The sequence below is a fragment of the Salmo salar genome, chromosome 20 (assembly GCF_965601325.2).
Source record: "Salmo salar chromosome 20, fSalSal1, whole genome shotgun sequence".
Classification (NCBI taxonomy): domain Eukaryota; kingdom Metazoa; phylum Chordata; class Actinopteri; order Salmoniformes; family Salmonidae; genus Salmo; species Salmo salar.
In genome coordinates, this window is record NC_138310.1 from 14,885,569 (window position 1) to 14,913,207 (window position 27,639).

Genomic DNA, 27,639 nt, shown 5'->3' on the forward strand with positions numbered 1-27,639 from the left:
TTACAGCGCAGAACTTTTATTTAGAGGTAAACAATGGTTAAAATTACATTAAAATATAAAATTTGAATGGGCAAGTCTTTGAGGGGGATCGATGCGGGGAGGGCACAGAGGCGCCCCCCCCCTCCCCAGAGCCCCCCCCACCAGAAACAGAAAACAGGGAAGGGGGAAGAGATCTACGGCTACAAAATTGAAATGGAGTTTTAAAAGAGAGTCAAAATGAGTGGGATTAGCTGGGTCACTCAGATGTGTATAAAAAAAGGAGACAAATGCAGTTTGTTAATGTGGAAACCCTCCATCTGAGATGTCCTCATTTCATCAGTGGTAAAGCTCTTTCCATTTCTCTATAGGAGTTCAGATTTTGCTGTAACGTCTTCCTGCAGTTTTGAAAAAGTGAACAAAAACGTCCTTCAAAAATAAAAATGCAGCAACCACATTTCTTGTTCAACTATTACATATACAGTATATATATTTATATATATAAATACATACATAAATATCTTACATGTACAACCAATTTGAAAAAGGGAAAAGAAAGAAACTGTAAAGACTTTGGGGGTGAGGGAAGTTGGAGAAGGAGAGTTATGTTTGGGCAGTGTGTTTTTGTTTAGCTTCACACAGAGCCTTTAGGATGGGGGGGGACCATGGGGGGGAAGGACAGACTCCCCTAGGTGCCACCACAGTGCCCTTCAGTTGGCCCAGTAAGGGCTGCCATAGCTGGACTTGTTGCCCTGGCTCTTCTGCTGCATGCTGCTGGACTGGTTGCGCTGACCCGGACCACCCTGCAAGGGGGGTGAGAGAGCGCACACATACACCCAAGTCAATAGGCAGGTTTCAATTGACTCAAGTTTATTCGGCTAAAGCAATGTCCGGAAAAAACGATGACATGTGTAACGGAAACAGCAGCTATAGGAGAAACGTCAAAATGCCTACTGCTTGCTAAATCAATTTTTTAACTATAAAAATAGTGTTTCTTGCAGGACAAGGATTATCTTGACTTTCAAGAATGCCCGAATTGCGTCGACCTTGCTTTTCTGGTTGGCTGGATGCAAGTTTCACCATCCAATTATTTAAAATCTAGTCTACAGGAGTGCAAGTTCCACCATGGAGGCGTGGTACGGCTCCCCAGGAGACCATGGTGTTTATTAACAGCAAGTGGAGAATACAAGTCTACGGTGGTTATTAATAACAGGTTGGGGGGAGTGTTACCTGTCCATCTTGGGCGAGGTGATGGTGCAGCATCTGGGAGTGGGGCTGCTGGTGGGCAGGCAGGATGTGGAGGAAGGGGGCTGGGGCGTAACCGGGGGCACCACCGGGGTTCAGGGGGCCTGTGCCCCCCAGGGCAGACGGCAGGCTGAAGGGAGGGGGGGTTCCCGTGTGGAAGCCCTGCTTATCAAAAGCCTGGAGTGGGGTGAGGGGGCAGAAGACCATTATATTATGTCATGTCTGAGTATAATCCTGCATTTATCCTTGTTTATGTTTCAATCCTGTGGTACTGAGGTTGTGTGCTCCTCGATCAGACAGCTTTGCTATTAACCACAATTAATCCAAACAGCCGTTTAAATTCAAGTCTATTCGTTATTCTCAGACACGACATGGCTGAAACGCCCAACAGCAACAACTAAACACCAGGTGTGGACTGACTCACCTGTGTCTTGCTGTACATTGAAGCACCCATTTCAGGCACCCCTCCACTGCTGCCCGAGCCGGACAAACCTGGAGCTGTGAGCGAGAGGACACATCAAACGACATGTCAGTTTGACCCTGTGAGGTGGTAGGCAATGTTCAACATTTCTAGTGAGGGAGTTGAGCATTTCAAGAGTTAGTAGTGAGTGAGGTAGTATTTGTTAGTAGTGAGGAAGGTGTTTCAGAACAGTAGTTGTAAATCACGGCGGATAACAGTGAAGGAGGCGGGGGGGGAGGGGCGTCCTGGGGCAGCCGAGTTCAGTGAGTGTACCTTTCCCTGGGCCGCTGCCAGCTGATTTGGCCTGTGACTGGGCAGAGCCTCCGTACCCTCCCTTACTGTACTCCCCCGCGTGGCCCTGAGACAGGTCGTCAAAAGCTGAGAGAGGAATGGAAGAGGACCAGGAGGACCGAGTGAAGTGGAGGGGGGAGAGTAAAAAAAATCAATAAAAAAAAGACAGCAGAGGAGGAAGGGGGAGAAGAACCGAGAGAGAGAGAGAAGCAATAAGGTAACTGGCTAGAATAGCATGTGAACAGCGACTATATCCGGCAGAGGGGGGGGGCGGGGGGAACGGCATGCTCGCTAAGCAAGATCTCCCTCTCAGCCACGCACACAACAGACACCCACGGTCTGATTTCAGGTCATCCTCTCACACATACCTGTTCCATACGTGTGCTGGCCGTAGCTGGGCTGATGCTGTTGGTGGTACTGGCTGGAGGGGTTCCCCAGGCCCATGTTGGGCTGCTTGGCCGAGGCCGGAGGCACAAAGACGGTGGGGCCGTACTGGAAGGCGCTGGGCACCCCGGGCATGCCGGCGTAGTAGGGCAGGCCGGTGTAGCCGTAGCCCGGGGGCAGAGGGGGGTTGAGGAAGGCCTGGTTCTGGGTCTGCTGGCCCTGGCTCTGGCCTTGGCTCTGAGCTTGGGGGGGCTGCGAGGAGGGGCCCTGTGAAAGGCTGGTGGGGGGAGCCGGGGATGACGAATCCCCTCGGCCAAACTTGGTCGCTTCACCTAAACAAGAGAGAGGAGAGATAGTGATCAATATGAAAAAAAGGCAAATGCATAGAAGGGGATGAGAGCCAAAATGGGGTTTTGTTCCTGGGAATTTATCTAGAATTATTTGTTCAAGTTTTTTTGTTGTTGATGTGCAGTATTATTTTCAACTTTTAGTTTATTTGAAAGCTAATCAAGTACTGAATACAAAAATCTAGTTTTCTAAACCGAAAACATTTAACTAGCCTACTTATCCAATCAACTAGCTAATTGTTTGGATTCGAATACTAGCCACTTCTCTTATCTCCTGGATAGAAGGTCGGACCAAAGACTAAGAAATGGCAGCAACTTTCCTCCACTACAAGGATTCCGCAGAAGTTTTAGATTTTTAATAATTTTTTTAAACAACCCTGTGCAAGTAGCTCAAGAACAGCCTTATGCCATACGGGATCTTCTGGAAAACATGCAAAGACATGCAAAGACAACGAGGCGGTAGGAAACTGATCAGCAAATGAAAGTCTATTGTGCGCACTCGCAATGCGAGCAGTACAAGCACAACGGAGTTGGACCAATACATTTTACTTGCCAGTTCTGCAGGCTATTGACGACACCCACTCCAGTCCATACAAAGCGCAGCGGACCAACCAAAATGCAATGAATCCATTTCCACCAACGCCTCAACACGTTTTACACTCTACAATACATAAAACAAGTCTCCTCTTCTGTATGAGTACATGACATGATCTGCCTCACTGAAAGAATGTAGCAGCTCCACCTGGATACAAATGCATTGAAAAGGTGCACAGCCATATTTTAAACCCACAGATTGCTGCTCGTTCAGTCTTTTGAGTGCCCTGCTTTTAAAATGTAAACAACTAAAATCCTATTCTTGTTTACCGCCTCCCCAAGACAAGCACCTCTTACCTCAGTTTTCTTAACTATAATAAAAAATATAAAAACGCAACATGCAACAATTTCAAAGATTTTACCGAGTTAGTTCATAGAAGGAAATCAGTCAATTGAAATAAATTCATTAGGCTCTAATCTATGGATTTCACCTTACTGGGCAGGGGCACAGCCATGGGAGCTAAGCCCACCAACTGGGAAGCCAAGCCCAGCCAATCAAAATTGAGTTCTGCCCCACAAAAAGGCTTTATTACAAACAGAAATACTCCTCAGCACCCCTCAGATGATCCTGCAGGCGAAGAAGCTGGATGTGGAGGTCCTGGGCTGGCGTTGTTACACATGGTCTGCGGTTGTGAGGCCGGAGGTTGGTGCGGTTTGCACAGCGCATCACCGGGGTCAAACTACCTGCCCTCCAAGACACCTGCAGCACCCGATGTCACAGGAAGGCCAAAAAGTTGATCAAGGACAACAACCACCTGAGCCACTGCCTGTTCACCCCGCTATCATCCAGAAGGAGAGGTCAGTACTGGTGCATCAAAGCTGGGACCGAGAGACTGAAAAACAGCATCTATCTCAAGGCCATCAGACTGTTAAACAGTCATCACTAGCACAGAGAGGCTGCTGCCTAGATACAGACTTGAAATCATTGGCCACTTTAATAAATGGAACACTAGTTAGTCACTTTAACATTATTAAAGTGCCATTGTTTAAAGTATCTTACATTACTCATCTCATATGCATATACTGTACCTTATACCATCTATTGCACCTTGCCTATGCCGCTGGGCCATCGCTCATCCATATATATATTATATGTACATATTCCATCCCTTTAGATGTGTGTATTAGGTAGTTGTTGGGAATTGTTAGATTACTTGTTAGATATTACTGTACTGTCAGAACTAGAAGCACAAGCATTTCGCTACACTCATATTAACATCTGTTAACCATGTGCATGTGACCAATAAAATTTGATTTGATCAGTTGATGTACTGCCAAATTCTCTAAAATGGCGGAGGCGGCTTATGGTAGAGAAATTAACATAAAAATGATCTGGCAACAGCTCTGTTGGACAATCCTGTAGTGAGCATGCCAATTGCACGCTCCCTTTATCTGAATGACTTCGCCAGCAGCTACAGGAGGGTACACCGCTGTCTGAGCTCATAATATTTATCTCCATCTGATCATCAGATTGTCATTAACCAATCACACGTGTCAGTTCAGTTCACATTTATTTGGGAATATATTCATTTCGTAGAACAGACACGCTTCTGTCTATTAGGCTAAGTCACCTCCAAACCAGCCTTCTGCTACCTTGCCTCTCGCTTATGGAACGCTCTCCCTGACCATGCACCTCCATCATTGGGAACTTAAAAAAAATACAGGCCATAAAAGCCACTTCTACAGACTATTTTTCACAGTCCTAGTCCCAATGTATTTAACACCCATCCCACTACTACCATTTTACCTGCCTTGATTCTAAAGGCATGTTGTTTTTATTGTCTAATGTTTTTCCCCCACAGTAGAGTTCAGATAACTCACGAAAAGCGATATACAAATTAAATGTATTATTAAATAGTAAGTATGAATAGTTCCATCGCGGGATGGGGCTGAATCAGCCATTTGTTCAATTCATTAGTCAGAGGAGATGGGAGATTCAGTCATTGAGGTAGTCCACATATTAAGATTCAGCTATGTGCTTGTAACCATCATCATCTCCATATTATGGTGAACACACAAGATTTGGTTCTGGCCTCAGAGATTAGTGCATTTGTAAACGAGTGTGCAACAAGCGTTACCTGAGTATGGATTGTTGGCTAGCCCATCTCTGCCAGGCATCGTTGCCGTTGTACCAGGGAATGTGACTCCATAGTAGTCCTACAGAGAGATGGAGAAACACACCAGCTTAAACGAGAGACGGAAGGAGAGAAAACTAACATCACCAAATTAAATTACATCCTACACAGATGGGAGATTGTGACTGAGGTGGTCCACATATTAGGATTCAGCTAAGTGCTTGTAACCATCATCATCACCATATTAAGATGGGCACAACAGACAATATTAATCATTAACATTTATTTATGCCTGGTCTACTAAAACTACATCTGTACCAGAGATCCTACGAGAGTCCATCTGGGCAAACAGAAACCTACACAAGTGATGTTCCATGTGTGAAAGGTCACTCACCATAGGCAGACGAGACTGAAGCATCTGCAGGTCCTCATAGCCATAGATCTGCTTTAGAGGAGGACAAAGACCAAATGAAAACAGGTCCGTTGATACATCTCAACTGAAATAGTCAAAATATTCAACCACAACTCGCTAAGCAAGAACCAATGGCAGGCTAGAGAGAAAGACTAGAGAGAAATGGATGGGAATTCATGGGAAAAACAAACAAAAAAAAAAAACAGATCAAGAGCACGCAAGAGGAAAAAGAGGGGTAGCATAGTTACCGGGTATGCAGGAAGCAGGCCTCCAGGGCCCATAATGTACTGATTGGCCAACAGAGGGGGCACTCCTTGGGCCAGGTTAGGGGGGGGTTTGCCTGTGGAACACGAGAATGAGGAGTCAAAAAATCACACTGGTCTATAAATCAACGGTGAAATAAGCAGAGGGATTAGGACAGGGTTTCCCCAAACTCTTTCCCCGGGATCCCAAAGGGTGCACGGTTTGTTTTTATCTAACACCACACAGCCGATTCAAATGATCAACACCTGATTAGTTGGTTATTATAATCAGCTGTATAGCGTTAAGGTAAAAAACTAAATGTGCTCCCCTTGGGGTTCCGGGGACAGAGTTTGGGAAACCCTGGAGGAGAACCATTAAATAACCGTAACAAACCTATGTGTGACGGCAGGGTTCTCCTGGACTCACCCGAGGTGGTGGTCAGCAGAGGTTGGGCGGTGCGCCCGGCGGCTGAGAGGGTGGCGTTGCCAGTCAGACCAAGCCCTCCGGGGCCGTGCATCATGCCATTGGAGCTGCTAACAGCGGCGTTGATCGAAGGGCCCGAGGAGGAGAAGGCGTGGAGACTGCTGTTCTCCTCACTAGTCATCTGTATGGTAGGGTGTGGGAAGAGAGTTAGCCTGACAGAAACTTAGCTTTAATCGGGTTGCCTTTTTCCCTCTCCGGCGTCTGTGCTTATTTAAGATCAGTCCCTCGGCGATCAACAACCATAGACACACACTGTCTAGGAAGTGTTTTACGTTAGCCCAAGAAGAAGAGGTGGTGCTTACCGTGAGGGAGGAGCTAGTGGAGAGGGCAGATCCTGACGAGTATGTACTGGTCACATGACTGGAGAGAGAGCAGCAGAGAAAACAGGTAACGTTAACGAAGTATTAACCCAATGAGTCCCACCTTAACGCCAGCGCGTTTGACCTCTAACCCCTTTTAACCCCCTAGAATCCCCCCCAAAATCAGTCAGGTTAAGCTAGAGATCTTTTTTTTTTGCATTTGATGCGTCTCAATCCATCGCATCCGCCGACATCGCACTGTGGCAGACCTAGAGCGGTGTTTGACTATGAGACATTACGAAAAATCGGTCTTCTCACAAAATCTGTACTGTCTGAACGGTTTAGTCTACAAACTTATGACCCCTCTAAGGAAAGATGACTCTCACGAACACGTGTTCTTCGTTTTGCTCTACGACCAACACAAGCGTCTTGGGACTCGTCTGAAGTCAGTACAGCCGATCTGCCAACTTGTCTGTAGCGTCCGAACAGTTTGGGCTGCACACTAATATGACCCCTCTGTGGAAAGGTGACTCACGAACATGTTGGTTTTGCTCTAGGAACCCACAGGCCTCATCTGAAGGTCCCCTGCTACCAGTTTAAAAACAACATGAATGGAAGTATTTATGGAAGAAAAAAAAAGTTTACATCCATTAAAAAAATATATTTTAAAGGTCAAAAGCTTGGACACCTATTCATTCAAGGGTTTTTCTTTATTTGTACTATTTTCTACATTGTAGAATAATAGTGAAGACATCAAAACGATGAAATAACACACATGGAATCATATAGTATCCTAAAAAAAGAAGTGTTAAACAAATCAAAATAGATTTAATATTTGAGATTCTTCAAATAGCCATCCTTTGCCTTGACAGCTTCGCACACTCTTGGCATTCTCTCAACCAGCTTCACCTGGAATGTTTATTTTTTATTTAACCAATGCTTTTCCAACAGTCTTGAAGTTCCCACATATGCCGAGCACTTGTTGGCTGCTTTTCCTTCACTCTGCGGTCCGACTCATCCCAAATTGGTTTAAGTCGGAGGATTGTGGAGGCCAGGTCATCTGATGCAACACTCCATCACTCTCCTTCTTGGTAAAATAGCCCTTACACAGCCTGGACAAATGTGTTGGGCCATTGTGTCGTTGAAAAACAAATGATAGCCCCACTAAGCCCAAACCAGATGGGATGGCGTATCACTGCTGAATGCTGTAGTAGCCATGCTGGTTAAGTGTGTCTTGAGGTGTCACCAGCAAAACACCCCCACACCATACGGTGGCCTATACACATGCAGAGATCCATTCACGACACGCAGGTCGGAACCAAAAATCTCAAATTTGACCAAAGGACATTGTTCTTTTGCCTGCCAGTCTGAGATGTCTTGCTATTCGTAACTCTGCCCAGAAAGCCAGCATCACGGAGCCCCCTCTTCACATTGAGACTGGTGTTTTGCAGGTTCTATTTAATGAAGCTGCCAGTTGAGGACTTGTGAGGCGTCTGTTTCTCAAACTAGACACTAATGTACTTGTCCTCTTGCTCAGTTGTGCTCCCACTCTTTCTATTCTGGTTAGAGCCAGTTTGTGCTGTTCTGTAAAGGGAGTAGTACACAGTGTTGTACAAGATCTTCAGTTTCTTGGCAATTTCTCACATGGAATAGCCTTCATTTCTCAGAACAAGAATAGACTAAACGAGTTTCAGAAGAAAGTTCTTTGTTTCTGGACATTTTGCGCCTGTAATTGAACCCACAAATGCTGATGCTCCAGATACTCAACTAGTCTAAAGAAGATCAGTTTTATTGCTTCTTTAAAACAGCATAACAGTTTTCAGCTGTGCTAACAAAATTGCAAAAGGGTTTTCTAATGATCAATTAGCCTTTTAAAATTATACATTTACATTTTACATTTTAGTCATTTAGCAGACGCTCTTATCCAGAGCGACTTACAGTAGTGAATGCATACATTTCATACAACTTCATACATTTTTTTTTGCTGGCCCCCCGTGGGAATCGAACCCACAACCCTGGCGTTGTAAACACCATGCTCTACCAACTGAGCTACAGGGAAGGCTAAACTTGGATTAGCTAACAACATGCCATTGGAACAAAGGAGTGATGGTTGCTGATAATGGGCCTCTGTACACCTTTGTAGATATTCCATTAAATAAAAAATAAAACAGTTTCCAGCTACAATAGTAATTTACAACATTAAAAATGTCTACTGTATTTATGATCAATTTGATGTTATTTTAAAAATTGACTATTTGCTTTTCTTTCAAAAACAAGGACATTTCTAAGTGACCCCAAACTTTTGAACGGTCGTGTATATACTGTATTTTACACCATCTATTCCATCTTGCCTCTGTCATTGCTCATCCATTTATTTTTATTCATATATTCTTATTCCATTCCTCTACTTAGATGCGTATGCATTAGGTAGCACAAGCAGTTCACTAAACTCGCAATAACATCTGCTAACCATGTGTATGTGACCAAAACAATAGTAAAAAATATTTTTTTTTTTTAAACTTCAAAAAAAACTTGCGTAGGTGTTCTAAAACTTTTGACATGTAGTGTGTATACTTTTTCTGATCTTTCTTATATCTCATACATAGACTTCAGAACAATTTTTTTTTTTGGGGGGGGGGGCTCTGTTCCATGTAGTGCATCTTATTCAATGAGTTTGTATGAGCTAATAGCATTAAGGACAAACAAAAATGTTAAATAAATAAATATATATATTTTAATACTTCTAGAGTTCTTAAAATTCAAAATCAAATAGTTAAATTATTCTTGGTGTGACCTTTTAAAAGCAATTCCATACAGCTTGGTATGCTTAGACAGGGCTTAGAGTGCAGAGAGTTAAACATTGCGTGTTTGGATTCGTCCATTTTGTCTGCAGCCGTAGATACCATTAGTTTGTGTGATTAACACTAGAGCACTGTTTGAGACAATGGTGGATCCCGAAGGGGCCGGGTCTTAAAATTTTTTAAAATATTGTTAAGTCCAAATGGTTTGAGCTAAAAACGAGACTCTCACGAACATGCTTTACTCTATAAACCTCACAAGCTATACAAGAGTCGTTAGAAGGTAAGGAGTTCTTCTAGACAGATCCCAGGAAATCCCAGGACAGTGTTTATAACACTGTAATAAGCTCACAGTTGCTGTCACAAACACCAAACAGTTGTCACTGATTAGCTGGATATTAATTTCCCAGCAAACAAACAATCTGTACTTACAGCATTCATATAAATTCATTTTTATCAGGTTGGTTTGGTGGACTTTATTTTTTCCAATTGACATTAGTTAATAAAACTCATGAAAGCAACTGTTTAGGTCAAATTGTTTTGTTTTCTACTTGTGGCCCTGGTTGTCCTGAAAATAACATGGTCAAACACTTCGTTGTGAGGCTAAATATAAGGGCTGGACATGCAGACAAATGAAAAGACAACGTTTCCTTGGGTCTCGGGACTGATGGGGTTAAAAAGGGTTGAACCAACCGATAACAAGGACTTTTATTTTACAATTCTACTGAGTCAACACAGGAGATTCAGTCATTGAGGTAGTCCATATATTAAGATTCAGCTATGTAGTCCGTAAATATTATCATGAGAATGACTAAGGGGGTGAGTTATGGGCTTACCTGCTGAGGGATGGCAGGGGGGCGGAGTGGGAGGGCATGGGGGCCGGGGAGGGAACATGGTGGACGGGGCCACTTTCACTGCTCATGGGGGGCGACTCTGGCTTTTGGGTGCGAGAGGCCAATGACGTTGCTGAGAAAGAAGAGGAGAGAGACCGACAGATAAGCAAGCACGCCGGACTCGTTTTTGTCTTAAACATGAACTAAGAAAACCTTTTCCTTCAAAAGGGTTTCTGTTTTGTCAACCACAAATTCTCATGGGTACTTACAGTCCTGTGGGCCCTGTGTCCTCATGCCACAATAGCCATTCTGTGAAAGAAGACATTGACACTCAGAGGGCAATCTGATTTCACTAACAATGATACGTCCTGTATCAGTGGCCACAAGCCTTTTGATGTTCTTGGGCATATCGTGCTGTTACATTAAAGCTCTAGTAATCTTAAAATCCCACTTAGAGTATTGAAAATGTCCATTGACCATAGGAGATTCAGTCATTGAGGTATTCCACATAATAATCAGATATGTGCTTGTAACCATCATTATCTCCAGGTTTACGAGTGACAGGAGGAGTTGTCTTAATCGAGTCAGAGACAGTGTCTATAGTGTGGGTTACTCACGGTGAGAGGGGTGGAGGGGGCGTCTTTGCTCTGGGAGTAGCCCAGGTGCGAGGGCATGCTCCGCGGAGGGCCACTGTCCACTCTGCTAGCCGAGGGGTTGGAGGAGGGCGGAGTGGCGCTGGGGAGACCCAGGGAGGGGGAAGGTGTGGCACTGGGCAAGCCCAGAGACGGGGAGGGGAAACTGGGGTCCGACACAGGAGGCATGGACGGCAAGCTGCCCAGGGGCTCACTGCAACAGAGGGCTAGTGTGAGACAAGTTCACCTTGGCCTCTACGCTCATATTACAGTGAGACTAATTAAGCCCCAAAAAATGTTTAAACACACCTGACAGGTCCAGGTTTTGAGAACAAGCTACTCTGGGGTTGAGGTACGGCTGTGGAGGCCGGCTCCCTGGCAGGCTCAGCCTGTTGGCCCATGTCAGTCACACTGGGCTCCGAGCCAAAGTCCAGAGCCCCAAACTGCACGTTGAGACCAGACACGTCTGCCGAGCCTGGCATCTCCACCGCAGACGAGGGGATCTGAGGAGAGAAAGTGAGAGACGTAAAGAAAGAGGGCGAGGGACATTTACAAATGAAATCACATCAATGTACATACGCTATTCACAGTGTGATTAATGAGCACACTGACATTTCAGACCCAATGTGTAAGAGCATGCAAAGTTATTCACTACCTGTAGATGTTTACAAATAGAGAAACAAACTCCTTGTATGTACCCTCTGAGTGAGCAGGCAGCCTCTATTACCACACACACGTTTCCTAACCTTGGAGGGAGGTGGTACTCTGCGTCTCTGGGTCTTGATCTGCCTCTGTGGGGGTTCAGCCATGGGGGCCTGGTGGTCGAGAGCCAGCTTGACCCCGGGGGAAGTCCCGTCTCTGGGAGGCGGGGGCCCGGCTTCGTAGTGGCCGTGGCCTGGGGGAGTGGGGACCGAGGGGGGAAGAGACAGAGGCTCTGCCTGAGGCAGAGAGCTCTGCTGGGCCTGCTGCTGCCGCTGGGCTAGTTTGCTGAGGACAGGGGACGGCTCCGGCTGCATCTTCAGATCCACTGGAGAAGACAGAGACCAACAGAAGGGTTTATGGTGGTATTGGGAGTACGGTAAATACATGCATGAAAAACTTGTGCCAGTATGGCTGCTGATCCGAAATTGACTCCCTTCTCCTTCAATGTTTGCGCCACCACCACTACACTGCTTACACCTACCCAGACTCATCAGATCTGGGGTTAGGACCCAGGGGATTGGACTAAGGAATAAATAGGGACCGATGTGCGGCAGCTTTTACAACAGAACTCTGACTTAACTTCTTGGTGACAGGGGGCAGTATTCGGAAATTCAGATGAATAACGTGCCCAAATTAAACTGCCTGCTACTCGGGCCCAGAAGGTAGGATATGCATATTAGTAGATTTGGATAGAAAACACTGAAGTTTCTAAAACTGTTTGAATGATGTCTGTGAGTATAACAGAACTCATATGGCAGGCAAAAACCTGAGAAAAAAATCCAACCAGGAAGTGGTTTCTAGTTTTTCAACTGATTGTCTTTCCAAACTACAGTGTCTGTGGGGTCATTTTGCACTTCCTAAGGCTTCCACTAGATGTCAACAGTCTTTAGAACCTTGTTTCATGCTTCTACTGTTACTGGGCAGAGAATAAGAGCTGTCTCAAGTCTGGGACCAGTGAGTTGTTTACTGCGCACTCATGCAGGCGCACCGCTCCTTTTTTCTCTGTAATGAATACGCTATTGTCCGGTTGGAATATTATCGAATATTTATGTTAAAAAGACCCTAAGGATTGATTGTAAACATCGTTTGACATGTTTCTACGAACGGTAATGGAACTATTTTACTTTTCGTCTCGGGTTTTGCACTCACGCATTATGCTTTTGGATTAGTGATCTGAACGCGCAAACAAAATGGAGGTACTTGGACATAAATATGGAATATCGAACAAAACAAACATTTCTTGTGGAAGTGGGAGTCCTGGGAGTGCATTCCGACGAAGATCAGCAAAGGTAAGTGAAGATTTAAAATACTATTTCTGAGTTTTGTTGATTTGCTTTGATGGCTGAGCTCTGTACTCAGAATATTGAACAATGTGCTTTCGCCGTAAAGCTATTTTGAAATCTGACACAGCGGTTGCATTAAGGAGAAGTGTATCTATAATTCTTTCAATAACTGTCGTAAATTTTATCAACATTTATGATGAGTATTTTTGTAAATTGATTTGCTCATTCACCGGGAGTTTTGGAGGCAATACATTTTCTGAACATCACGCGCCAATGTAAAATGGGGTTTATGGATATAAATAATAACTTTATCGATTCAAAACATACATGTATTGTGTAACATTGAGTCCTGGGAGTGTCATCTGATGAAGATAATCAAAGGTCAGTGATTAATTTTAGCTGTATTTCTGGTTTTTGTGACTCCTCTCCTTGCTTGGAAAATGGCTGTGTGGTTTTTCTTGTTTAGGCGCTGTCCTAACATAATCTAATGTTATGCTTTCGCCGTAAAGCCTTTTTGAAATCGGACAATGTGGTTGGATTAACGAGAAGATAATCTTTAAAATGGGATATAATAGTTGTATGTTTGAGAAATTTGAATTATGAGATTGTTGTTTTGAATTTGCCGCCGTGCTATTTCACTGGCTGTTGAATAGTGTGTACCGCACTAGCGTCCCACATGTCCCAGAGAGGCTAAGGTTCTTGGTATACCCTGATGCTTCTCCCCACTGTCACTGGGGGAGAGGTAGAAAGAGAAGTTGAACAGAGTGATAATGTACTGGGGGAAAAATGCAATTTGAGGACAGAAGGAGATTCAGTCAGCGGTAGTCCACATTAAGTTTCAGCTATGTGCTTGTAACCACTATCTCCTATTCGACAAGCCGATATACAGACAATGACGTACCCACACTTGAAACTTGATTTCCGTGTGATAGTACCTGCGTGTGTCTTACATTGAGAGGTTGGAACTAGGCCATGTTCCACTCTTGGGGCCTTGAATTCGCTGGTGGAAATGGGCGAGGGGACTTCAACTGCAGGTGGGCCGGATTCTTTGGCGACACTGCCGTTGCCCGCTGTGACCAGCTGCTGATTGGGCCGCGGGGCGAGCCGGGGCCCGTTGAGCTGCTCTGGTATCCTGACCTCATCCGGGGCCGGCTTGGGCCCACTCAGAGCCCCAAAACCAGAGCCCAGGACTGAGGACTGTCGGGGGGGGGGGGGGGAGAGTTGATAAGGTCTGAAAGCATTTCCAGGTGTCTAAATTCACTTGAGAGCATAACACTAGTGTGTATGTATGTATAAGCATAAGAAAGAATATGAATGCGTGTAACCATGTTACGGGCATGCGTTCGGCTGGCTGCCTCACCAGGGCGGCGGGGGCGTAGCTGTTGGCGGCGGCACTGGCGTAGCTGTGTGTGGCGGTGCGAGTGCCATTGTGATGGGAGTTGGTGAACACCAGGCTCTGGCCCCCGAGGCCCTCGGCGGCGGGGGGCTCCATGCCACCCAGCTCTGCCTCCACGCCGCCCGTCTTGGGCAGCAGCAAGCCTAAGTCCACACTACAGAGGGGGCGATAAAACAACCAGCAGTCTACAATGGGACACTGAATGCAAAGTGTTGTACCCGGATACTGCTTTGTCACGATTAGATATCACTTCAATTTACTTATAATGCGTCTCATTTATTTCTCAACGAGAAGTTGAGCAGAGTGAGAATGTAATGGAAAAATAATGTACTTACAGGACAGAAGGAGATTCAGAGATTGAGGTAGTCTACATATTAAGATTCAGCTATGTGCTTGTAACCATCATCATCTCCATAATTTGAAAGGCCGGTAAAGAGAAACGCATACCAACCCCGGCCAATGTACTTTATTTGTTTGTGTGGTGAGAATTCGTGCTAGCAGAGAGAGTCAGAGGTACTCGAGTTTTTCATGGGTGTAAAGTGTGCTTTACTGTGGTGAGCATTAGATTGGAGCCCTTACTTGTGTCCAGGTGTGATGTGGTTTGCAGGAGCAGAGGCAGTGAACACTTTGGTCTCAGACAGCTGTTGATAAAAACAGAAACATCAGGAAGAGAACCTTTGTTGTGTGTGTGTGTGTCCACTGCAATATAAAGCCAAAAGTGGCAAACACTTACATCCTCATTCCAGTCTTCCGCAGCCCAGTCTTCTAAGGTGCCTCGCCATGTTCCTCCTACGAGGGTAGGGGACAGTAGGGGTACAGAAGTTAGACACGTCTTCATGCCTGGCCTACTCTGGCCAACAGAGTTCAGTCAGCAAAATAAAATCTGGGTTGTGTTCATTAGGATGCCTCCTAAAGAAAACGCATACAACGGGAAAAAAAAAGAGAAAAAAAAGGAGTTTCTTATTGGACAAACCTAGGTAGTCCCTTCCTGTGTTCTCCCGAATGAACACAGCCCTAGTTTTTTACTACTACACTTTAAAGCTCTAAAACATACAACTTGTAAAGGAGTGGGCCTTCATTTCACACCTCGGGGAAACCCATTTGGCCATCTAAAAATCAACTGGCGTGCCAGAAAGGTCTCACCTGTTCCATCGTCGATCCCCTCAGTTTCCCAGGTTTCCTGGCGAGACGCGCCCGAGTTGGCGTTGTAGTCAGCAGGGTTGAAGAGTCTGGAGGCGAAGAGGGGTTGTTTAGAGGTTCGTCTGTGTGTAATCATTAAATCGGCAATATTCAGCAATGCTACGATACAGTGAAACAGCCACCCACACACTAAAGACCTCCTGGATACCGGGCTAAATAGACATGAACAGCGGGAGAGAACGGTTGGGCTCTTTCTTTCCAACTCACCCCATCCCCTGAGAGGAGAACCGGTTCCCACCAGCTGCTCTTCCTCTGCCGCGACCCCCCGACCCTAAGGACACACACAGACACACGTCTGACCTCTGCTGCAAGACACACAAGCCTCTGTCTAATAATCACACGTGACGTTTGTGAGTTAAAAAATAAACAAAACAGACATACGTTTTCCGCACTCGTCTGATATGTTGCTTTAAAAACACACAGCATAGGTTAGAGGGGGGCATGTTAATAACCGGCCAGTTCCACGTGTAGACCGGTAGAGAATTTTGAACAGACATAAAGCCTAACGTTACTTGCTTATCAGAAATCAGTGTTTAGACTTTAGCTTGACAACAGCGACACCATTTGACAGGCTTTAGATCAGTATACGAGAGCGGGCTTAGCCTAGACAGCTTAAGTTAAAACGTATGACGAAACGCATCTAGAGACAGAAACTGCCGTCATAGGCACCCCTGACCCCACCCTCTCACTATGTACGTCTGTCTTTGACTGTCCCAACCAAAACAACCCCCCAGCCCCCACCTGGCACCCTCTCCCTAGCAGCTGCAGGACACAGGACATTTCACACGTTGTATGGCACTTGTGGTAATAGCTGGGCGACACAAATAGACACATTGCCAACTAAAATTCTACACCCACCCTACTAGACGTACAAAATTCCCACATCACATTTTGGATAGACAAGGGCCCCGTAGAGTAGAGGGAGTGGGTTTCGCAAAACTAAGATCAGGGAGGGTTATTGTGGAGGCTATTGTAGCGTACAGCATAGTAGTGGAATCTCATTGTGGGGCACACAGCACTCTACATTGGGACCATTTTGGTAGTATATACACATATATAGCTTGCTGTGCGAACTATTTTTATTTAACTTTTTTTTTTGGGGGGGGGCACCGGTGTTACGAGAAAAATTAAATAAGACCCAGATGAATTGTTCTAATAACTAGGTGTGGCTGTAGTATCCTAAAGAAAGGTGCCGGTCATGGTTGCGCCACTGCCACAATGAAAACAGATGTGTTTTTCTAGCCCAAGATATGTCCTAAATAACCAGCGTTACATATTTTCTCTTTCCATCACACATTGGCGGGACACATTTTTCCATCCATGTCGCGGGCAGTTCTGAAACTAATTCGACTCGCAAGCCGCTAATCATTTGTTTACACGTTGTTCAGTTATCTAGCTACTTAACAATCCGGTAACTTGACCAGTATATCCAAACATTTGAGGGCACAGAAATAAAGGAAAAGGGATAGCTTCTTCAGGAGATCACTGACCATAGCAACGAATGAGACGGACTGATCTCTTGCATGTTGTCAAACTTCTTTAGAAAGAGTGTGTACAATTTTTAAAGTAAGGCAAGGATACAAACCAGTGAGGGCGCACAAAGGTGACATTTTTCGCACCTAAAAAAATGCTACGACTACAAGAAATGTGACTATTTTCAGAGTGAGGTCGTCACAAGCTCAGCGTTTCACTAACGATGTGATACTAGGCCAAGTGTCACGATACCAAGTACTATCGGGATACCACAGGGTTCCCATTGCATCAAAGCTAGAGAATGTGGCTCCATTCTTTTCTTAGTACCAGTAACACTCACCTCTGCCTGCAACGCCTCTCCCCCTGCGACCACGGTCTGCCCCTCTATCTCCAGGACCCATTTCAAACACATTCTCCTCTGACCGCACTGAAAGGTAAGGGGGGGGGGGGGGGGGGGATGGGGGGGGCAAAAAAAACAATGACATACGTCAACACACTCGCAAAACAAAGAGGCGATTTAACAGTTTACAGAACATTAAGAATACCTCTTTCCACGAGACTAGCTGAAAGCTATGATCCTTTATTGAGGTCACCTGTTAAATCCACTTCAAAAATCAGTGTATATGAGGAGACGGGTTAAAGACTCATTTTTTAACCTCGAGACAATTGAGACATGGATTGTGTATGTGTGCCATTCAGAGGATGAATGGGCAAGACAAAAGACTTAAGTACCTTTGAAAGGGGGATGGTAGGTGTCCCTAGGGCTGTGGCGGTCATGAAAATGGACTGCCTGTCTCACAGTAATTGACCTTTAATAAACAAACACGTTTAGCTAAATCCATACACCTGGTGCCTAGGCTATGGTCTAGTTAATTTATAGCAGACAAGATATGCTTATAATTCCCATTATATGATTTTAGTTATATGAATACAAGTGACCATATAGCTGAATAAAATAGAAAGGATATTTCTCAAATGATTGCCAAGGGAGTGTGCACATTGAGCGGCCATTACATGTGGTGTAAAAAAGTGATTTGAAACAGGTCTTATACGCTTAATTTTGAATTATTTAGCAACCTTTGTGATAAAGCGTAGAATGTCTTAGAATTCAAAATATGGGCAGCATGATGCAATTTGATGATTGGGGAAAAAAGTCAAAGGCATTCGCTTGGTTTCTGGCCTAGACTGCAAACGCAGCCAGTCTCACTCCCAAGTGATAATATTCATCTCAACCATCAGACTAGTCGCAATTTAATATTGTCTTTACATATTATACTAGTAAATGGAAACCAATTTCACACATTAACGGGCCATTATCAGGACATGCCATTCGTATGCACCAATTTGGTAATAGCATATAGGAGTAGGCTACTCCGGATGTAAAGTGAATCATTGCGCATTAGGAGTTGAGAAATAAAATATATTATGACTAGAAAGCTGGGATCCTCCTTTTAAGAGGCCATCGAAACTCGTCGCACATGATTCCGTATAGCAACGTTGCTCAATGACTGGACTTAGAGAAACACTTATTTTACTCAATGCATCAACTAGCTGTTTGGGGAGCTGCCTCTGTCTGTGCGACCTATTCCTCTCAAACTCTATGCCGGGGCTCTCCAACCCTTTACCTGGAGAGCTACCCTCCTCAAGGTTCACTACAACCTCAGATGTTTATAATCCGATTCAGCTTAGTCCAAATGGCTACCGTTGCGTTAGGCTTCGAGTTTGAAACAAGATTGACGTAAAAATTGGATTGCTACTATAATAGAGCAGATTTTGGGTTCTAGCAATTTAATTGTTTGCATAATTTCTAATCCCCCTTATTCCACCACCCCTCCCCTGATTAGAGTCGGACCAACGGACAACAATACTTCCACTTACAGCTATTTTTACTCACATCTACAGCACATGTTTAATGATTTCCTCTTTCTGCAAGCGCTGGATTTTCACCCACAGCGGTCAATCCACCATTCAGTGTGATCTTAACTCCAACCCTCCGATGTCCACAGTATACCATTTTGCAATACATCCCTCCGAGGGTCTTGAACCTCCCCATTTGTTACATTTCTACCAATATTACCCTAAACAATACTTTACCAAAAGGGTATAATGATATTTCCCATTGACTGATGGTGTTTTTACAGATCCTAACATTACAGTTTGCATGTGCATCTAAACCCTAATATGACGTGGCCACCGTTCACTCTTTGTCTTTGCGCAAATTTAGTCACTACATCTGCATCTAAGTTATATCGCCGAGACTACCTTTAAGTGAAAGTGATATTTCTATTTAAAATTATTAGTGTAAGGCATTTATAGTTTAATGGGTGGCAGACAGACATTCTTTAAGAAATGTCCTCTTCCAACTGTGGCAGAGCCACAATATGTTGGTTGTAATTTTGTATTGAGCATACACCTCGAAACACTTAGTTACGTGTGACAATTTTACCGTTTACAATGTCTTCATACATATTATACACATTTTTCCCAAGAAAATGTGTTTTACCCCCTCAGTAAATTTGAGTTTAGCCATATTACCTGCTGTAATATTAGATCCGCCTTACCTGGAAGATGAAGCCATACAGAGTTGGCTGCAACTTAATTTACGCTAGCTGTACCCATAGACTTCCAGTCATTGAGCCAACAACTATCTACTTAAAACCGCATCTCGGCAGAAATATCTAAAGCACCAGTGAAAAGTTTGGACACACCTACTCATTCAAGGGTTTTTCTTATTTTTACTATTAGCAAGTTGGTTAGGCTATTCCTTTACAGAGCACAGCTTGAGTAGTTACAGTGACTCAACGATCACGTCGAATTTGACCACATTCATGACTCTTGACCGCCGTTGTGGCGGTAATATGTTCACCGTAACAGCCCTATGAGTCCCGCTCTCACCTTCTCGGCTGCGGCTGGTTCCACGGCCCCTCCTGTTGGGGCCCCCGCGGCCCCGGCTTGCCTCGCGATCCCTCTTCTCTCGGTTGTCCTTTGTCTCAGAGGGTCCTCCCTCCTTCCCGGGGCCTCGTGCCTTTTTTCCAACAGTCTCCCAGGAGGTCTGAATGACAAAGAGACCTTATTGCAAACAAACACACTCAACACTAAATAAGCAAACATGATAAATAGGTTGTAGATTTTTGTTATGAGAATACTTTGAGAGCGCAAACTTAGGACTGACTAATAAAGTAGTTAAAGAGCCTACCTGCAATTGGTATTCATTTTTGTACGCAAGTTAATGATGTATAGTTCAACTGTCATACTCCATAAGAACCCAAAATACAAGCTTGTAAAAAATGTAATTGTGATCAAACACCGTTTAGCAGGGCACTCCAAACCTGTCCTTGGAGAGCAACCCTCGCGTAGGTTTTCGATCCAACCTTAAGTTGTAACTAACCTGATTCAACCAGCTAATTATTAGAATCGGTAGGCTAGATTAGGGTCGCAGCAAAGACCTATAGGACAGTAGCTCTCCAGGTACAGGGTTGGAGAGAGATGTTCTGTATAGGCTGAAAACATGATTTAAACTATCATTTGGATCTCATGTATAGTCAGTACTAGCATCCATAACAGTCTCTAAATTTGAGAGTGGTTACACTTCTCCAGCCCTATCTACTCAGCCGTTTACCAAAACAGTAGCAGGGTGTCTGCTTTGTGGATATTTGAACTGCAGATTTCCCCTTTAAATTAGAGAGTTAGTGTCACTGGATGTGTATTCATGTGTCAGAGCATGGATGCTTGTGAGCGCCTGCGGTGAACCTCACCGTGTCAGAGGTGCTTTCCAGCAGGAAATTGATGGCTCTGTTGACATCCTCGTTGCAGTCATGGAGGGCCACCATACACTCATCTTGGGTCTTCCCAGTCACCTCAATCAGCTGTGGGAATACACACATATGATCAGCACTAGGCGGCAGGTAGTCTAGCGGTTAAAAGCATTGGGCCAGGAACCAAAAGGTCGCTGGCTCAAATCCCTGAGCCAGCAAGTTGGACAAATCTGCCGTTCTGCCCTTGAGCAAGGCAGTTAATCCCCCAACAAGTTCTCCCCGGGTGTAGAGGACAGTGATTAAGATGGGTTGAGGCTAAACACGGAAGACATTTCTGTTGAATGCATTCAGTCGTGCAACTGACTAGGTACACCCTTTCCCAAGTAGACAATTTTTAACGTTTAAACTGCCATTTAATAGTTTTAATTGGAAAATTTGTAAAAAATTAAGGGAAATGGGTCTCCCGAGTGGCACAGCAGTCTAAGGCACTGCATCGCAGTGCTTGAGGCATCACTACAGCCCCGGGTTCGATCCCAGGCTGTGTCACAGACAGCCGTGACACCCATGAGGCGGCGCACAACTGGACCAGCGTCGTAGGGGTTAGGGGAGGGTTTGGCCAGCCGGGATTTCCTTGTCACGTCGCACTCCAGCGACTCCTTGTGGCTGACATCGGGCACCAGTTGAAGGTGTTTCCTCCAACACATTGGTGCAGCTGGCTTCCAGGTTAAGTGAACAGTGTTTCAAGGAGCAGTGCGGCTTAGCAGGGTCATGTTTCGGAGGACACGTGACTCTCAACCTTTGCCTCTCCTGAGTCCGCAGGGGAATTGCAGCGATGGGACAAGACCGACTTCCAATTGGATATCACGAAATTGGGGAGGAAAAAGGGGTAAAAGTACAAAGAGGAAAATGAATAAAATTCCCCTTGAATTCACAACGCAGCTGTCGGCAACGGGTTGGGTCTCACGGCGAGTTCCTTTCAGATGATTAAACATTGCACATGTACTACCATTACTGTACCCCAACTCCACCTCCAAAAGTTGGCATTTCCTTCTCAAAGTATTGCCATACAGGACTTCGCTGCTGTTGCTTGCCTTTCTCTGACACATTTTTCTAACCGTTAACGGCAATGACAGTGGAGGAGACTCCCGGTGTGGACTCCATTTCTGAGCGTCAAGATTCGATTCTGCTAGGAATCGACTACTAAGATTGTGTTTTTGGGACAGACCAACTAGTTGCTGTACCTCCACATACACAACACTTGCATCTTTCATACTAAATTAGCGAGGGATGGAGTAAGAGGGCACAGTATAGGCAGGCCGGCCACCAGGCAGAGAGCAAGAACCGTGCACTAGGCTCATCTATCAGCTATAGCCATATCTCTCAATTTCTTGGCTTGCAACTTCAGTAAAGCAGGGCCTAATCAATGAATAGGGTAGGATATTCTAGCCGCAAAAAACCGAAGACTGAACAAACTCGCATCATTAGCTGAAAGAAAGAGCGTGGGCTGTAATCATTAGTCCAAACAGTTTGGAACTAAAACGAGAGTTTCAATTGGACAAAGTGAGGTAGGTCTCAGCCGTTTAGTTTGCTTCCTTCGCGATACAGAATGGGCGTAATGAATGCGACCCAGCGCGAGGGAAAGAGGGGGCACCATGTGTTGTTTTGGTAATCTGCATCTGGGAATGTCTAACATGCCTTGCAAATTCCCCAAAGTAGTCTAAAGGTCACCTCTTCTGGTTTTATTTCAAATTAAAACATTGCCCAGGCCTTTATCGTGTTGTTAGACGAACACAGAAAATAATATATTTTGTGATAACTGCACTGTGATTTGAATTTTGTGGAGAATTCTTTGGGGGGAGGGTTAGGGATTCTTAACGTTAAGGATCCCTATTTCATTTAAATGTTCACTGCCCTAATCAGCACGTGTGCACATAAAAAAAAACTCAGCAGTGCCGACAAACACAAATAGGATACAAACAGACATGTGTGGGATGATTGTGCATTGGTACTGTACTTAAAATCATACAGACTGCTATACAAATGCCACATGTTCACAACATCTTTCACACACTGTCCTCACCTGTTTGACCTTATCCTCAAAGTCGGCATCATTTTTGTCGTAGATCATCTGGGCAAGCCGAATCTGTTCCGCTGTGGCCTGCATTCAAAAAAAGAGAAGTTACACCCAGGCGACCTCCATTTTTTGTGTGTGTGATAAGACTAGAAGGTGATAGGCACATTTGAAATATGTACTGGTGATGGCAGGAATAACATGAAAAAAGCTAATGCAACCAATGGGAATGGTATAACAAAGGCTTGGTGGGACATTAAGTCAAGTTGGCCAAGACATGAGTATATTTAGCTCTCGAAAACCATTCTCCATACGTAGGGGTTTCAGTGGTTACATTCACCCACGATTGGCTCCATGTGAACTACAATTCTGATGCTGTGCCTTAACGTTTAGAAACAGCAATAATAAATCGCTTTCAAAATGGTTTGAAACATATGCCGATATGGCCTTTATCTTTCATGTCAGCTAGAAATAATCTTTCAAATAAAAAGATACACTTATGGTACCAGTAACATAGTAGAAAGGGGGGGAACATAACTGATTTGACGAAGTGCAGGCAGACATAACAAAACACTTAGAAAAAACGATTTATGTGCACACTGCAGAGCTCCCAATGCAATGGGTTAATCAAATAACATTTAAAAAAATCCATTGCATCAGAGCTATAGAACGCGGCTACCTTTTCTTAGTAACAGTCACCTCTGCCAGCAACCAAAAGTACACTGTACAGTGTTGCTACTCTGAAATTGTGTATGAAACTCACCTGTATCTGTTTTTGTGGCTGTGTGGTTTGTGTGGTGGTGGGCAGCGCTCTGTCTCGAGTTCCTCGAGCTGGATTGCTGACGACTGATGTCATCATATACAGTATATACAAAACAATGTATGTACAAAATAGAAAAATCTGAAACAGATCAATGGGGGTGGGGGGCAGTCAGTCAAATGGACATCATAGTAATTTCAACCTCACAGGACTACTTGTACTGAGTCTTGCTTTTGTCGTCACTGTTGCCTGTGCCATGTAAGACCATAACCCTGTCCATCGCCCCTCATGTTTAAATTTAGACATCCAGGCTGGGGGGGGGGGCTGTTCTGGTGTCAACTTACATCTCTCAAGCACACATTCAAAAACATTCTCACAAACATAGATGTAATGGTCAAACAAGCATCACTCATACATCTGGCTACAATCAATTTTATTGAATTAAAAGGCAGCTATAAGTACTGGCAATTTATAAATAACAGTTTTGTTGCTCTGTTGACAGTGGCGAATGTGGATGTGTAGCTAGCGTTCAACATTATAGCTAGGCATTCAAACCACTGCGCCTAGTCCAAATCATGGGCAGCCATTTGGGATTGCCCAAAAAAGTTCAGACGTGCCAATGGTTCATGACATGTGCCCGTGAAGTTACTAAAACTACTAACGTTTGCCAGCTAGCTAAATTAGGCGTCGCTATTAACGGAATGCCAAGCGGATATATGGCCTAGCTAGCCAACTAATTGACAAATTAAGTGTGATTCTGATAATCTAACGATAGTGCGTAGCTGGTTTGCTAGCTCTCGTCTAACTAACAAAGCAACTGCCATTGTTGTTGTGACAGCTGTGTTCTCTAATCGGGGTGGGTACACAACTGAACAAACCGGATTGGGTTAGCTTAATAGCTAAGCGTCCTTGTTATCGAGAAAAAAATATATAAACTATATTAATGTAAGATTTGTTTGCTAGCCATTTCCAGAAATAAGAGCATCCCAAAATGAGCTTGGTTGAGCCTTTATTATTTTGATGATTCACAGTAAAGACGATGACTTACGTTGGCTTGCTTGCTAGGTAACGACGCGTTAACGTAGCTAGTTATAACGTTACCATTGCCAATCTATTCTTTGTTCACGTCTAAAGTAAGCTTGAGAAAAGACCAAACTGTCTGCCTCGCTCTAAACGTTAAATAGATAACGTTAGCTAGCTAAATGTTAACTAAATTACTGTAACTATAGTAGCTAACTTAAGTATTAAGCCCATAACGTCCGTTTGATAGCTAGCTAAGTATGCTACCGCAGATAACTTTGTTTATTTTGGTCTCTGACAGTGACTGCAAACCATGTTGGACGGAGCTCTTTGTGTAAACGGCTAATATTAGCCAGTTAGCTAGTACCACTAGCTAATGATTTATGATAAGTGGCCAATACACTGTACTCAACACATGTGGACTAATGACATTACATTAAAGAATAACATGTAGCTAGTAACGTTACATCTACAAATGGTATACAATACTACAATGTAACCCGCTAGAAAGAAGTGTGGACATGGCTAGGTAGCTAGCTATTTGACCCGTGAGTTATCTGGCTAGCATGCTAGTTAGCATACATTTGAAAACGATAGCACAATGTGGATACGCTAGAGCTAACTTAGCACTGAAGTGGCTAAGCTAACTGGCAACGTGAAATGATAGCTCGGTCTATCTATTTTCGGAGTATCACTACAGTAAAGTGGATCAACCGTATACAACGACGGCCCCCACTGTATTTTTCTTGTTTATGATTATCATAACAAACCTTTTTCTTTCTTTACCTGCTAACACGCTTCACTCAGCCAGCAGCAGATGCCGTCACGTGACACACCGCGCCGTTGTTCAACCCCGAATAACCGAACCAGCCACTCATAACAGGCCTAGCAGATCAGGTTGTTTTACGCACTCTGCTGGTGTACGTGCTCGCTCCCTCCACCTCGGAACGCGCTGTTGATAAGTCAGTGGTTGGTTGGCCTCATTGGCATTTGATATGGATGGCTCTTGTTGGTGTTATGCCACCTGTAAGCTACTAAAAACGGCTCAAGGGAATCATCTTCTGTTCATCCTTATCTACCAAAATGACTAAAGAAAGGGAAGGTATTACAGTCTAGAATGTAGACATAGAGCAAAAAAAAACAGAATCTGATTAAACTATTTTGTGAGCTCAAACCCCAAATGTTAGTTACCAATCAAGAGACAGATGGTACAAAGTCATTTTATTTCAACTCCACTATCTTCTCTGGACACAAGCGAAGCAGTACATTTTAGATAAAACATTTAGTCATTTAGCAGGCGCTCTTACCCAGAGCGACTAACAATCAGTGCATTCAACTAAGGTAGACCACACATGTGTATAACAATAATTGAAAAAAAATCTAAATAGCCGCTTTATGCAAAATCGGGGTGGTCGGATGGTTTTTACTGAGCGGCGGCTGCAATAGAGAGGCAGGTGAGGTGGCATCTCGATGAGCCTTTGTCGACGAGGAAATAGACCGCCATTGCCCTCTGTCCTATTGTTGAAGTTATTATGTGACTTGTTAAGCACATTTTCACTCCTAAACTTATTTAGCCTTGCCATAACAAAGGGGTTGAATACTTATTGCCTCAAGACATTTCAGGTTTTCATTTTTCATTAATTTGTAAACATTTAAAAAAACATCATTCCACTTTGACATTATGGGGTATTGTGGTTACGCCAGGGACAAAAAAAATCTAAATTTGATCCATTTGAAATTCAGGCTGTAACACAACAGAATGAGTCAAGGGGTGTGAATACCTTCTGAAGACACTGTACATACCCCAACCAGATGCCATGGATTACAGGCAAGGCGTCAATACAGGACTAAGATGTAATCCTACTACGCCGGCTCTGACATTCTACAGATGTGGCAGTACTTGCAAACTATCATGGACTACAAATGGAAACCCAGCCACGAGCTGCCCAGTGACACAAGCCTACCAGATGAGCTAAATACCTCTATGCTAGCTTCGAGGCAAGCAACACTGAACCATGCACGAGAGCACCAGCTGTTCCGGACGAATGTGTGCTCTCTCCATAGCCGATGTGAGTAAGACCTTTAAACAGGTTAACATTCGCGGGGCCAGACAGAATACAAGGACATGTACTTACAGTGAGGGAAAAAAGTATTTGATCCCCTGCTGATTTTGTACGTTTGCCCACTGACAAAGAAATGATCAGTCTATCCTTTTAATGGTAGGTTTATTTGAACAATGAGAGACAGAATAACAACAAAACAATCCAGAAAAACACATGTCAAAAATGTTATAAATTGATTTGCATTTTAATGAGGGAAATAAGCATTTGACCCCCTCTCAATCAGAAAGATTTCTGGCTCCCAGGTGTATTTTATACAGGTAACGAGCTGAGATTAGGAGCACACTCTTAAAGGGAGTGCTCCTAACCGCAGCTTGTTACCTGTATAAAAGACACCTGTCCACAGAAGCAATCAATCAATCAGATTCCAAACTCTCCACCATGGCCAAGACCAAAGAGCTCTCCAAGGATGTCAGGGACAAGATTGTAGACCTACACAAGGCTGGAATGGGCTACAAGACCATTGCCAAGCAGCTTGGTGAGAAGGTGACAACAGTTGGTGCGATTATTCGCAAATGGAAAAAACACAAAAGAACTGTCAATCTCCCTCGGCCTGGGGCTCCATCCAAGATCTCACCTCGTGGAGTTGCAATGATCTGAGAACGGTGAGGAATCAGCCCAGACCTACACGGGAGGATCTTGTCAATGATCTCAAGGCAGCTGGGACCATAGTCACCAAGAAAACAATTGGTAACACACTACGCCGTGAAGGACAGAAATCCTGCAGCGCCCGCAAGGTCCCCCTGCTCAAGAAAGCACATATACATGCCCGTCTGAAGTTTGCCAA

The 27,639-nt window shown here is 44.3% G+C and overlaps 1 protein-coding gene and 2 non-coding genes across 9 annotated transcripts; all 3 read right to left on the reverse strand.

The window, feature by feature from the left end:
* On the reverse strand, window positions 1–25,659 carry LOC106580079 (ubiquitin-associated protein 2). Of its 7 annotated transcripts, none has more exons than XM_082966223.1 (27): window positions 25,519–25,659; window positions 23,716–23,853; window positions 22,962–23,039; window positions 20,882–20,992; window positions 20,022–20,178; window positions 17,467–17,553; window positions 15,861–15,924; window positions 15,597–15,682; window positions 15,187–15,242; window positions 15,033–15,094; window positions 14,418–14,607; window positions 14,008–14,254; window positions 11,819–12,099; window positions 11,382–11,575; window positions 11,058–11,286; window positions 10,710–10,749; window positions 10,444–10,573; window positions 6,813–6,870; window positions 6,421–6,631; window positions 6,033–6,124; window positions 5,767–5,817; window positions 5,376–5,454; window positions 2,341–2,688; window positions 1,955–2,059; window positions 1,646–1,719; window positions 1,207–1,398; window positions 1–779 (listed from the first exon to the last, which is right to left on the reverse strand). In XM_082966223.1, exons 2-27 carry the CDS (start codon window positions 23,809–23,811, stop codon window positions 687–689), a joined length of 3,411 nt encoding a protein of 1,136 aa, XP_082822349.1. In that variant the 5' UTR covers window positions 23,812–23,853; window positions 25,519–25,659; the 3' UTR covers window positions 1–686. The 7 variants fall into 7 exon arrangements, with proteins under 7 accessions (XP_082822349.1, XP_082822351.1, XP_082822350.1 ...); XM_082966225.1 differs by having other exon boundaries at window positions 5,767–5,814; window positions 6,454–6,631; window positions 13,993–14,254; XM_082966224.1 differs by having other exon boundaries at window positions 6,454–6,631; window positions 13,993–14,254.
* trnav-uac (transfer RNA valine (anticodon UAC)) lies at window positions 8,796–8,871 on the reverse strand. Its single transcript has one exon. It is a non-coding gene; the product is annotated as a tRNA-Val (tRNA).
* LOC123729368 (small nucleolar RNA SNORD121A) lies at window positions 10,916–10,991 on the reverse strand. The gene has a single exon (XR_006761154.1). It is a non-coding gene; the product is annotated as a small nucleolar RNA SNORD121A (small nucleolar RNA).
* Window positions 25,660–27,639: the final 1,980 nt, after the last annotated feature.

Coding starts and splice junctions, on each gene's coding strand:
- LOC106580079 (XM_014160693.3), bottom strand. CDS start 23,811: ATGATGACATCAGTCGTCAGCAATCCAGCTCGAGGAACTCGAGACAGA. Junction 15,683..15,860: donor TTCTCCTCTCAGGGGATGGG/GTGAGTTGGAAA, acceptor CTTCGCCTCCAG/ACTCTTCAACCCTGCTGACT. Junction 14,608..15,032: donor CACATCACACCTGGACACAA/GTAAGGGCTCCA, acceptor CCCCCTCTGTAG/TGTGGACTTAGGCTTGCTGC.